General features: G+C 50.0%; 1 protein-coding gene across 1 annotated transcript in view; it reads right to left on the bottom strand.

Moving 5' to 3' along the window:
• Positions 1-13,283, bottom strand: part of GABBR2 (gamma-aminobutyric acid type B receptor subunit 2) — a 367,358-nt gene extending 354,075 nt beyond the window's left edge. The window contains exon 1 of the mRNA XM_068974355.1: positions 12,963-13,283. Coding sequence (XP_068830456.1) covers positions 12,963-13,283 — 321 coding nt within the window. The remainder of the gene's footprint in view (positions 1-12,962) is intronic.
• Between the last annotated feature and the right edge of the window lie 727 nt (positions 13,284-14,010).

Consider the following 14,010-nt stretch of genomic DNA (forward strand, 5'->3'; position numbering starts at 1 on the left):
GTGAGCAGCACCAGCACACACACCCAGGTTTCTGATGCCATGTGCGATGGTCTCTCCACAGTGCCCAGCTGTCCTCCCCACATTCACACGGATATGGGAAAACACACAGGTGCCATTATAAACAACCAGATGAGGCCTCATAAATCTTTCGACACTCATCCATTCATTCAGCAAATATTTAATGAGCATCTACCATGGGCTCAATAAATATTCGCACCAGAGGGCTTCCTGGTGGCTCAGGCAGTAAAGCATCTGCCTGCAATGCAGGAGACCCAGGTTCGATACCTGAGCTGGGAAGATCCCCTGGAGAAAGAAACAGCAACCCACCCCAGTACTCTTGCCTGGAGAATCCCATGGACAGAGGAGCCTTGTGGGCTACAGTCCATGGGGTCACAAAGAGTCAGGCACGACCGAGCGACTGACACAACCACCACCAAGTGCTAGAAACTGTGGGGAACTATGGTGAGCCAAAATAGACCGAGCTCACAGTCCCCTGCAAAACAGGGGGACCAACGCTGAGCAAACATCCCGGCACTTTAAAATTGCATCTGGAAACCAGAATTGAAAGAGACATGTGTGCCCCAATGTTCATCGCAGCACTGTTTAGAATAGCCAGGACATGGAAGCAACCTAGACGTCCATCAGCAGATGAATGGATAAGAAAGCTGTGGTACATTTACACAATGGAGTATTACTCAGCCATTAAAAAGAATACACTTGAATCCGTTCTAATGAGGTGGATGAAACTGGAGCCAATTATACAGAGTGAAGTAAGCCAGAAAGAAAAACACCAATACGATATACTAACACATATATATGGAATTTAGAAAGATGGTAATGATAACCCTGTATGCGAGACAGCAAAAGAGACACAGATGTATAGAACAGACTTTTGGACTCTGTGGGAGAGGGAGACAGTGGGATGATTAGGGAGAATGGCATTGAAACATGTATACTATCATGTAAGAAACGAATCGCCAGTCTAGGTTCAATACAGGATACAGGATGCTTGGGGCTGGTGCACTGGGATGACCCAGAGAGATGATGTGGGGTGGGAGGTGGGAGGGCAGGTTCAGGATTGGGAACTCACGTACACCCGTGGCAGATTCATGTCAATGAATGGCAAAATCAATACAGTATTGTAAAGTAAAATGTTAAAAAATTAAATTAAAAAAATAATAAAAAAATAAAATCGCATCTGTGATAAGCACTACAAAGGCTCAAGAGTCAGAGAAACTGCGGCAGAGGTTTCTCCCAGTGAGCGAGGACAGAGAAAGCACACTTGTGCTGGTATTTAAAAGATGATGAAAGATGGCAAAAGCCCCCTCCAGACGGTGGAAACAGCCTGTGGAAAGGTGACGTGCACACTCTCTGAGCACGATCACCAGAGAAACTTGAAAATACCCCATGTCTGGGCCCAGAGAGAGAGACAGAGGGAAGAGTTCTCAGGACGGAAGCTAGGCGTGAGCGGGGCAGGCCGCAGGGCTTCCAAGGGCACAGGGAGTTCTGTTCCCATTCCCAGAACGATGATGAGCCCCTACAGGGTGTTCAACAGGGAGGCCACCTGACCAGTGTGCTGGGTATCCGGGGGACAGCCCCTGCACCTGCCCCAGGCTGCACCATCACGCTTCTTAGGCTGCATGGTAACAAAACCCCGGTGGCCTCCCTTTGAGAGCATCACTGTTTTAAACTCACCTCCACATGCCCCGTGACCAGCACTGCGCCTGGCGCCAAGCAGGTGCTTAGCAGGTATGAGCTCCACGCATAAAGGAAGCCTCACGGCTGCTCTCAACATGATCTAAGTCTAAAAGGAGACACACACTCGTAGACACAAACACTGATGCCCCAAATAAACACAGGAGGTGACAAGTTCTGCAGGAGCAAGGGGAGCAGAGAGCGGATCCATGTGAGCCAGGTGTGTAGACAGACACACTTAAAGTGAGTAGAGAGTACAGCGCTGGCTGTGTGTGACTGAGGGGGCGGACAGGGAAATGGGTGAGGATGAGGCTGAATTAAAGGGAGAGGCAAGCAGCTGGGTGAAATTCATCAAAAAAAGAGAAGCAGCAGCTACTGACAAAACGTGCCACTTGCTTTCATGGGAGGCAGATAGCTCCCATGTGAAGATGCTATTTCACTTTAGAGTTTAAGCAGCAGAGATCAAAGTCAGACCATCCGGATTGAAATCCCCAGCTCACCACTTGGTTGGTTGTGATGTTAAATAAGTCACTTAACCTCTCTAAGCCTCATCTGTAAAATGCAGACAATAATAGCACCTACCGCATCAAATTGGCATGAGAATTAAATAAGTACTTGACACAGGACTGACACATGCTAAGCACAGGATAAAGGTGAGTTACTGTTGTTATAGTCTCTCTTTCCTCACCTACTTGCAAATAATGTTTTCTTCTCCTTTTTCTTTTTCAAATGACAATAAGTAAGTTCTCCAGACTTCCCAATGTTTCTAGAATTCAGAGTCCAGCAAGGAGGGTCAGAAGGGTCAGTCAGGCCCTGAGAGGACACTCTGTGGAGTGATGGGTGAGCCAAAGTCTATCAAAGTCAACACACTGGGTGGAAGCATTTGCATGGACTCTGATCATATGCCCTGGGGTGGGCTTCCAGGTCCCTGGCTGCCAGTTAAATCCCTGAAACAATTCTGGGCATTCTCAGACAAGCTTCAGTGAATGGGTAGTTTCAGAAACAAAGCGATTTGGATATAGTGATTATTATTAGGATAGCTGTTGCTTTCAAAATCAGTTCCCTCTGAACAAAGTCAAGTGGATCATGGACAGAGTGTGAAAATATAATTTTCTCTCTGCTACCTCCTGAGCCTGCACCATGAGAACAACAATAATGCATCACTCCACAAAGTCCTTCTTTGGCTAGATTTTATCTGAACGGTGACTGATGATGTCCTTGCCAAATGGCAGGAGAAGGGGTCTGCTTCAGCCAGCAGCTGTGGAACATGGGCACTGATGAAGACAGATGAGTCCATTTACTCAGTACTTTGGATCTACCACTAATTTTCTAGATGACAATGACACTTCATCCTTCCAGCAACGTGGACTGTTCAAAAAAGACTGAAAAAGTAGAAAGTGGGGTGAAAAGAACAGCCCAATCAGCCGCCAAATATGTCACAATGTTCAGGCCCTTGACTCAAGCAAAAATTCTCCAATCTCAGATATCAGCTCATAACCAATTTACTCATACTTTGCACATGATTCTAATAAACTTGGCTATTTGATTTGGGGTTCAGAGCAAAACCAGATCAGAGAAATAGTCACCTCCAGACTGAGCTTACCCAGTTCCTGAATCAGTCCTGACCACAGAAGGATAAAGAGCAGAAACTTCCAGCCCAGGAGCAAGGCACCTGAAATATAACACCTCTTTATTCATTATATTCAGACTTGCCACTAGACTACCTTGCTCACCAAGCCTGATGACTTGGCTTCATTCCTACAGTGTCTACTGGGACCAGAGCTCAGCCAAGTCTCTGTGGCCTGATAACTCCCTGGAGGTGGGAATGGGGTATCAGAACCTGATTCCTACAGCTGCCAACTGCCAGTTAGAGTATTGCTCCAATAAACTAATCTCCTAAAACCATAATACTTCTCAGATGCTGGAAAGTATTTCTTCCCCAGGTTTGATGTTAGAGGACCTTGGAGGATGGTGTGTGTGTTTGTCAGGGGAGAGGAGACTGACTTTCAGCTCAGTTCAGTCGCTCAGTCGTGTCTGACTCTGCGACCCCATGAATTGCAGCACACCAGGCCTCCCTGTCCATCACCAACTCCCGGAGTTCACTCAGACTCACGCCCATCGAGTCAGTGATACCATCCAGCCATCTCATCCTCTGCCATCCCCTTCTCCTCCTGCCCCCAATCCCTCCCAGCATCAGAGTCTTTTCCAATGAGTCAACTCTTCGCATGAGGTGGCCAAAGTACTGGAGTTTCAGCTTCAGCATCATTCCTTCCAAAGAAATGACATTAGCATTAGAAATTCCAAAGACTGACATTAGCTCTGCACAAAATCTTCTACTGGAACATCCGACAGGTACCCTTTTCCCTCTGCACAACTCCCAGGTCCCACAAAGCACCAAAGAAGGAATAAAGAGCAAGCAGAAAGCTCACCCCACAGGGCCTGGCATAAAAAGCACTTCCTCAATTTGTTAAAACTATACCCATTAATCCTCTTCGAATCAGAGAACTGAGTTCCAAGCTTTTAGGTCTATTTGCTTGTTCAATAAATATTTATTGAGCTCCTGCTCTGTGCCTGGCCCTGAGATACTGCCTAGAGGGGTGGGGGTGTACACAAGGGAGCCAGACACACCCAGTACCTGCCCTTGGAGTGCTTCCAGTGGAGCAGAGATCCTCAGTGCTGCAATTCATAGAGAAGAGCAAAGACTTATTAACTAACCTAGCACCAGCATCTAGACCATCGAGGTCTTAGCAACCAACCTAGCACCAAAGCCCAGACCACTGACCCCAACTGGAGCTCACACTCCTGTTGTTTCAGCCTGGCACACCTGCTGGCTCCTGGAAAGGTACAGAGATAAAGGCATCTCACCAGCCTCATTGCAAACTGTTACATAAGCAGAGAGAATAAGAATAAACAAAAGGAGCAGATGAATGCGATGCTCATTGGGCAAACTATGCCATTTAATTTTCTCACCTTCCTAGAACCAAAATAAATAACCAAAAAAGTAAGCAATAAGAAGCCACTTACATTTCATCCCCAAACAACATGGGGAATGACCAAACAGGTGCCTCAAGAAGGGGTATGCCTTCCCCATCATCCTCCCCTGACCCCTCCTGACCATGGTCAGGTCACACTGTGTGACCGCCAGTTAGGCTGTGAGACCCTCAAGGGCAGGATCCATGTCACATCCATCTCTGTACCCCAGAGCCTAGAAAAGGGCCTGGCAGAAAGCTCTCTCCATCACAACATGTAGCATTACTATGATGGAGCAGAAATAGGTGGAACTATGGCAGCCATCTAGGTGGGCCAGTCAGATCTCCTTTAAAGGGGGAATCTACAGGACAAGTGCCCTCAGCTAAACCTCCAGCTGTAGCTTCAAGATCTGTTGTAGTGTTTAATTAAGACAGGCTCCCAGGGAGCCTGCAGCCAGTGACCAAGCTGGGCAAGGATTCTAGAGCCTGGTTCTTTTGGTCTCCGATATGTGATCCCTCAGGCTTCCCTGGTGGCTCAGACGGTGAAGAATCTGCCTGCAATGCAGGAGACCTAGCTTTGATCCCTGGGTCAGGAAGATCCCCAGGAGAAGAGACTGGTCACTCCAGTATTCTTGCCTGGAGAATCCCATGGACAGAGGAGCCTGGCGGGCTACACTCCATGAAGTCACAGAGTCAGACATAACTGAGCAACTTTTACTTTCACTGATCCCTCTAACTGGCAGTCTTTGCTCTGGAGCACCCCACCCCAATGGGCTGGCCAAGATTTTCTGAAACTCTTCTCCCAGCTCTCCTTCCTTCCCCTTTACTTTCACAGGTGTCAGAACAGCACTGTGATCTGAGGCTTTCACTACCTCCTCTCTCATCTTTCACGGGTATTACCGTTAAGATCTCTGGGACCTGTACATCCATCTTGGCCTGTAACTCTTGATGGACCCCAAACGACATCCACATGCTCCTTTACATAACCCAGCCTCCTTTTAAGTTAGGTTGGTCAACAACTATTTCGGATCAATGAAATATGAGTAGAAATAATACACCCCACTTCCAAGTAAAGATGGCCAAAAATCTCGTGTGCCTTCCCCTACGGATTTCTTCCTGCCCCCGTCTTCTTGAGGCCAAAGATGGGAGAGTGACAGTATAAGAGCAGCCTGGAGTCCTGTGTTCTCACTTGGAGGAGGGCCTCCCAGGAGGTTCTGACCCACACTGGATTTGGCTGAGCTAGTATATAAATTTGACTGTGTCAAGCAAAACAGATTTCAGGATTTGCTGATGCAGCACTGCCAAGTCCACCCTGACTAACAAAAGTTATATATCCTCTGTGTGTGTGTGTGATAAGTCGCTTCAGTCGTGTCCGACTCTTTGCAACCCTGTGACCAGCCCACCAGGCTCCTCTGTCCATGGGATTCTCCAGGCAAGAATACTGGAGTGGGTTGCCATGCCCTCCTCCAAGGGATCTTCCTGACACAGGGATTGAACTCGCATCTCCTGCTTTGGCAGGCAGATTCTTTACCACTAGCGCCACCTGGGAAACTCAATGAATTTATTTAACACTTCTATTTTCACCCCTGTCTTACACTTTCAGCTTGTTCATTTCCCTGTTGAGATCTCACAGCTCTGCATAAAGAAGTTGATGATCTTCCTTAGAGGGGAGGCCAAACACATAAAGAAGAGCCCTTTAAAAATATAGGCAGTGAGCTAAAAGTCTTAGCCCAATATCTAGTTCTAAAGGTGTATTATTCCACGCACCTTCTCCTGGGTGCCTGGCTAGGTCTGAGAAATTGGTTGGGAATAGGCATGGCATGACCAAGGGCATTTCCTTCACGCCAGGAAAGCTCGGGGGCCAGTGCTTGTGGGAACATGCAGGAGGCAGCTCGGCTTAATTCTGATACATGGGGTCTTCTAAGTAAGTCCATTGGTGTTGGGGAGGTGGAGCTTCTCTGAGGAAGTATCCAGAGAAATCATTCATACTGTGGGAAGCTAACTCAGAAGGCAGATTCTAATTTATTCACTTATAGTTCAGTTCAGCAAACATTCACTGATGCCCACTGCCTGTAAAACACGGGGGCATCAGACTGGCTCTTCCCTCCCAGAGCTACAGTCCGGCAGGGGAGAAAGAGACAGATATGGAAGATGCGCTGGGAGATATACATGAATAAAGATCTCGCACTCACATCCTCTTTCTCCAACACCCTTTTCAGCAACATGGCACCGGAAAGTGATGACAGAGAAACATGGCTTTACATCATGTTTTGAGATTCCATATCCATTATATTTATTCCTAATTCAGCTCTGTGGGGTCAACATCATCATATCCACTTGGTACAGGAATAATAAGACTGGTGACAAAACTGGCGTGAATATTTACTGAGCACTCATAGTACATCAAGCATTGAATTACTTTACCCAGATAGTCTTCTTTGATCCCCATATCCTATCAGGCAGTTAGTATATTTGCCCCATTTTACAGATGAAGAAATAGAGGCAAAGTGGCTTGTCTAAGGTCACCAGGCAGGTACACGGTACCCAACGGGGATATAGACCCAAGTCTCCTGACATGATGAGGTGCTCATCCGACAGGTGTTTGGAGCCAGTGGAGCTGAAGGGTATGGTTTTGTGCCCAGCCTCATCCCCTCGGGGACTCTCTCTCCTCGTTCCCCTGCAGTGCAACTAACTTCAGTTACTGTTTGGTCTGCCAGACACCCCCACTCTCAAGCTCCCCTTTGCCGCCTCTCTTGCCCAGTCAGGCCTCGGAGCACCCTCATCCCCTCTCCATCTCTGCTCAGGGCCCAGCACCTACCCCTCAGTTGCTACAACAGCTTCCTGGCTTCTCTGTCTCCTTCTCCTGTCTACCTTCCCACCTCTACATCCCTACTGTCCTTTATCTTGTCACATTCATGTTCAAAAATCTCCATGGCGCCTCACTGTTCCAAAATGAAGGCCAACCTTCCTGACACGGCATTCAGGGCCTTCCACACCCACCACCAGTCTGCCTTTCCTTCTACAAACCCTGCACTCAGCTGAAAACAGAATAGGTCAGTGCTCCCCAAACACACCTCACACTTTGTGTCCTCTATCCTTTGATCTTGGTGATTGTTTCTGGGATCCAACCTCCATCTGCCTGAGCCCACACCTCTTTGTGTAAACATTACATTCACCCTTCCAGACTCATCTTGACCTCCTCTCTTCCAGGAGATCTAGATGTGGTCTTCCCTTTCTCTTAATGCTCCCGGCATCTATTGCTTCTTTCTTGAACTTAGCATTTCCCAAGTAGATATCTGTGATCAGACCCACCTGGCATCCACCCGACTTTAACAGCCTCTGATGTACTTTGAGGAGTCACCTCTTCTCCACTCTGTATTCAGTGTGGTTGGATGGAGCTGACCTCACCATCCTGTTCCTGCATGAAAGGCTGATAGATGTCCCAGACCCACCAATATCATGTTATTGGTTTGAGGATAGATACATGACCCAACTCAAGCCAATGAGAGCTGAGCTTAGGATTTCTGCTGCAATAGTCAGGAAAGAAACACTCTTCTTACTGGAGTTTCTAAGCTGGGAGGGTGTTAACTTGCAGCTGCTAGGGGCCATCTGTACAGCCAAATGGGGAGAGCCTGACTGAGGGTGAAGCCAAACACAAAGGAAATCAGAGCCAAGAGACAAAGAGGGAGACATTTTTAAGATATTTAAGTTCTTGGATTCAGCCATACCTGAATACAGCTCACTCCAGGATTTTTCAGCCACATGAGCCTGTTAAAGTTGGGTTTCTGTCACCTGTAATGAGGTTCCTAAGCAGTATACCTACTAAGGGTCAGGTACCATGCCAGGCAGTGGGGTATAACCACAGAGATGTGAGCCTGATCCTAGAAGACGTCATTTTCTCTTTATTTCTAAAAACAGCTATACTGAGATATAATTCATATGCCATAACATTTATTCTATTAAAGTCTGTAGTTCTATGGGTTTCAGTATAGTCACAGAAATGTGCAGACATCAAGATGGATTACTTTCTATCTTGCGTTGAAAACGACAAACACATGCTTGCTGTGTTCTTCCCTATCCACCAGCTCCTCTCCTGAATCCAGGACTGGGTTTACCTCTTCTTTCTGCAATACCAATAAATGCAGTTGCTGCTGCTGCTAAGTCACTTCAGTTGTGTCCGACTCTGTGTGACCCCATAGACGGCAGCCCACCAGGCTCCCCCGTCCCTGGGATTCTCCAGGCAAGAACACTGGAGTGGGTAATAAATGCAGTAAGTGCTCAATTAATGTCTACTAAGCTGTACTCAGACCTCCTTGAAAAGCTTGGCCTCCATCCCACAGTTGTTTTGGTCCACTCTAAAGCACAAAGAATGAGACAACAGATATTTGGCAACCCACTCAAGGAAAGGACATACTCACCAATCACTAGGTTCTCCAAGCTGGATCCCTGCAATGGGGTAGACTTTCTGAGAGGCGCACACCTGGAACATGCTCCTTTGGCTCCCTGAACTTTCCCTAAGTTTATTACAGAATAATTTAAAATAGTAACAAGTGGGAAGACATATTAAATCCAACAATAGGGGAATGACTTAATAGAATAGAATAGTAAATAGCCACTAAAATTCATCTTTGCAAAGAGGATTTGAGGACATGGAGAAATAACCATGCTATAATATTAAGTGAATGAAACAAAATATAAAAGGATGCATAGAAATCTCAAGTACACAAAATAGTAAACACCAGCAACTGGAAGGGAATAATGCTAATTATTAGATGCAATTATCTTTGCGTAGGTGGATTATATGCAGTTTTCTCATGTTTCTCTATAATTTTTTTTCTAAAATGAATATTACTTTAAATAAATCAGAAAAGCCAATAATATTTGTAACTCATCCCTTGGTTATTATTTAATTTTATTAATATGACTACATGAGAAACAACCACAGGAAGAATATTTCTGAACCTGTAAAACTTTTATTTAAAAAAGACACTGTCCCTCAGAGTCTTTTAAACAAACATGAGTAATCTAATCTAACAAGGTTTACTTGTTAACCTTGACTGCCAAGAAGCTCAGCACTACAACTTAATTCACAAAAATGCAATAGTCATCTGAGCCCAGGTTCTGGGTTCAATAATGCCCATTTTTCTATGTGGTTTCTGATGCTTCCTCTTATCTGTATTTTCTGTTGTTTTGCTTGTGTTTTTATATATTCAAATGTTCCTTGGAATACATAAAGAAGTATTTGCTGAAGTGATTTGAAGTACACCAAAGAAGAGAGGTCCTAGCAGAGATTCTGCTGGGATGCTTCATTTTTACAAACACATGGCACTGGGTGGGGCTTTGAATCCTTTATTGCTATTCTAATTACAGCAGAGGGGCAACTGAATAAGTGTGTGGGGGACGCTCCTTTATGGAGACAGGCTGGTCCCAATGATCAGATTAACCCATGTCTTGCTAATCTCCATCTCTTCTAAGGCTGTGTGGACAGAGGTCCGTCCTGGCTGCCCATAGTTTCTGGCCATTGACTGAGAGCAAACGATAGCAAAGTCTGCCACAATGTGCTCACCACATCCATCCTGTGTTCAAGTCTATAGACATCAAGTGACACAGTCAACAAGTGACTAAAGAGTACATTCAATCCATAAAGACATCCTATCTGAATAAAATAGGGTCCAAACGCTCTAAGACGAGCCCCAAACACCCTTCAGGTTTTATTGCAATTACTCAGCCTGATCCTTTACTTTGGCTTTAGAAAGAAAGTCCCTCTACTCTATAAAGATGGGCCACTTGAAAAAATTAAGTATTCTATCACCTGGGTGTTCTCCCAACTGTGACACCTCATGGCAGGAGATAACATATTTATCTGATTCTAAGCCAAGATTCTTTTTTTCTGGTGATAACTTCACTGACTCTTCATGAGATGAGGAAAAACAAATAAGCAAACTTAACATTTTAGTGGTGACCATTTTACCAAATCTAAAGTTGCAGTGTCTTACTTGTGAATCTAGGACAGAGGAAAGGGAAAGCAAGAAAGGAAAGGAAGGCAGGAAACATTTATTGAGCGCTTACAGCATGCCAGAGGACTGGCCGCTGTGCTGCCAGCTCAAGGCATTTTCCATTCCGGCCAGTTATCTCCCTTAAGCGTCACAATACCATCCAACGGAGTACGTATAACAGTCCCAGTTTTGCAGAAGTGGAAATCTAGGCTTACAGAGATTAAATCCCTTGCTCAAGGTCACCCACGGGGAAGATGCTAGGTTTCTGACCAGACTCAGGTCAGAGCCATCCCAAAGCCCATGCCCTGTGCCCCTTCAAATGGCTAGAAATGTCTCTGCTCCCATGAGGCTGAGATTACCCTCTGCCCTCCTTCCCTCGAGCTCAAGTGCCTTCTGACTGTCTCATCCTCTTGACTTTAGGCCCCCTCTCACTCAGAAAGTCATCAAGACACACTTGAAAATACAATATAAAAGCATCAACCCACATCCTGAAATTGAGCACCCTTCCCTTTGCTGCCACTAACAAGTTAATATGAAGTCTCTTTCAGGGAAGCTTTCTGAATGGAATAAATTGGTGAAAACATGATGCAGCTGACAATATTTGGTGATGATACAAACAGGGCTGCCCTGTCCATAAATGGTTTTGTCTCCAAAGAACCCGCTCTCCTGTGTCCTTTGCAAAAAAAAAAAGATTGAGCAACAGAGAAACAGTACCCAGAAGACATGGCTCGGTATAATTGCATTGCCCTCTCTGTTTACGTGTGTCGGACAAGTACCCCCAGAGAACTTGAAATGTTCTGGAGAAGACAGGAATGTCATTCAGAGATGATTCCACAGGGGCTGGCTCTGCACAGCTCCCAGCTTACATCCTCCCAGGGCAAAGGAAGCCTCTCCGCTTGCAGCAACCTCCGGGCACCGCCACCAACTGCCACCCGTTCCTTCACCTTTTATTTACATCGCAGAGCAGACTGGTTCATCCGTGAAGGGGGGAGGCGGGAAATAAGATGCAATCCATATTCCTGCTTTTTCCGGGGACCCAAAAGCGGCGGGGTGGGGGGGGTGGGCGGTCACACAGAGAAGGAAGTGGAGCCTAGGGTGCCGCATCAGCGTGGCACGACGACCCTCCCCTCCCCTTCTACACCAGGACTCGAGCAGAAGTGCCCAGGGAGCCCCAGGAAGCCGGGTCAATTAAACCCATTGCCTTGGCCGGGCTTGGCGCGGTGGAAGAGGCGCCAACCGAGCGTTCTGCACAGGAAATCACTGCCCCCTTCAGGCCGCGTCTCAGCCGCTGTGGCCGGAGCGTAGGAGCTCCCTCAGTATGGAAAAACTCGCAAACCCGACCTCAAGCGGCCAGCGATTGCTCCTCTGAGCCCCCTCGGCGCACCCTAGTTCTCGGGCCGGCGGAGATGTGCGCTGTTGCTACAGCTGGAATGCAAGCTGAGGGTGTAACCAGGGGGCTTAAGACGGAAATCTCTCGGCTCTTCTGCTCCCCTCAGAGAAAGAGGCCGGGAAGGCAAGCCGACTTGCGCTCCAAGTCCGTGCTTCAAGTCTGCGCCCCGGGAAACTGCGCCGGCAGCCGCCCGGCCACCAGCAGCGGCGCGGCCGCACACTCTCGCGCGTCCGGGGCGAGACCTGCTCGGGACACTCTGAGCAACTAACCGGAAGGGGTCTCCTCAGGAAACCGCTCGGGCCACAGGCAGGGCCAGGCACCTGCAGGCAGCAAGCAGCGCTGCAGAGCCGGCGGCCCCACACCGGCCGGACCGGTGCGGGTTCCAAGATGCTGGCGCGCACCAGGCGCCCAGCCCTGATGCGCGCTCCAGCCCCTGGGTCCCCGAGCCCTCTGGACCTCAAAAGCTCACCTCGGCTTTTCTGAGGCCCGCGAGCAGGCCCGTGGCCTCTCCAGCCCTTGATGGCCCAGTTTATAGTCAATGCGCCTGTTCTTCCCACCTAGCACTCCACAGCCCCACCAGCGGGACTTGGGCAGGGGTGACCACTGCAGGCCTTTCGGCAGGTTCAGTTACCACCTCTTTCTCTGGGCAAAGGAGACCCTAGTTTTCTATCCCACATCCCACAAGCATACACACATACACAATCGCAGAGGGGAAAGATGCTCAGCAAATCTTGGCACCAGCTGTGCGAGCCAAGCCCGGCGGGACCCAGAGGGTAAGCACTGAGCCCCAGCCTGAGGTGCCCTCGGCAGCCTCAATGAAGGCTCTGCCCAAGGGCCGAAGCTTGCTTCTGTCCAGCACGTCCTCCCCCATTCCCCCCACAGCCCCGACGGCGCGGGCAGCCGGACACTCACCTCGGTGTCGTAGAGTCGCAGGTCGAGGAAGTAGGGGCGCAGGAGCGACTCGTTGCGGATCTGCTCGATGGCCAGTTCCACCGCGGGGAGCACGCCGCGCCCGATACTGCCCTTGGCCACCTCCTTGGTGAGCGGCATGAGGCCCATGATGGAGAGCGGCGGGCTGCTGGGCGGCGGCCGGGGGGCACCCCGCGCCCAGCCCCAGGCCCCGGGCGCGAGCGGCAGCAGCAGCGGCAGCAGCAGGAGCAGCAGCAGGCGCGCGGGCGGCGGTGGCGGCGGCGGCGGCGGCCCGGGCTGCCCGGAGCTAGGCGGGGAAGCCATGCCGCGCCGCGGGCTGCGGGCGCCGGCTCACTCGGCCCGCATGGCCTGGCCCGGCCCGCCGCCCCGCGCCAAGATCTCCCCGCGGCGCCCGCGCAATGGCGCCGATCCCCGCTCCGGCTCAGGCTCAGGCTCCGGCTAGGCACAGAACGGCCGCGGCGGCAGCGACAGCGGCAGCGGCGGCGCCCGTGACGGATCAATCACGCCGGGAAGGGGTGGGAGCGAGCAGAGTGCGGGAGGCGGGGAGCAAGCGAGCAAACGCGAAGAGGGGGGCCGGCGTCTCCGCGCGCGCCTCTCTCCGGCGCGGCCGCCCCGAACCCGGCCGCCTCCGCCCGCCCCCGTGCGCGCTCTGAGCTGCTCTCCCGCCGCGAGCCGTTCGGCAGCAGCCCCTGGAGCCCGGCCGGGGGAGGGCGAGCTGCAGGAAACGCGGGAGGCGAAGGCGAGGCTGCTCCGCGGCGGCTCGGGCCGCCTCCGGGGACAGGGACGAGCCGTGCGCACCGGGGGAGGGGAGGCGCTGGCGCTGCGGCGGCCGCGGGGAAGGCCGCCTTCCCAGCACACGCACACCCGCGCCCCCGGCCCTCCGCCGCGCTGGCTGCCCCGCGACCGCCTGGACCTGAGCTCTGGGGGACAGCGGCTGAAGGAACGAGCAAGGCGTGCTGGCGCACGCAGTGGCCACGGTCGCTTCGCCGAGCGCTTCCTGTAGCACCTGCACGATGATTTGGGACTGCCT

Source organism: Capricornis sumatraensis, chromosome 6, assembly GCF_032405125.1.
Source record: "Capricornis sumatraensis isolate serow.1 chromosome 6, serow.2, whole genome shotgun sequence".
Classification (NCBI taxonomy): domain Eukaryota; kingdom Metazoa; phylum Chordata; class Mammalia; order Artiodactyla; family Bovidae; genus Capricornis; species Capricornis sumatraensis.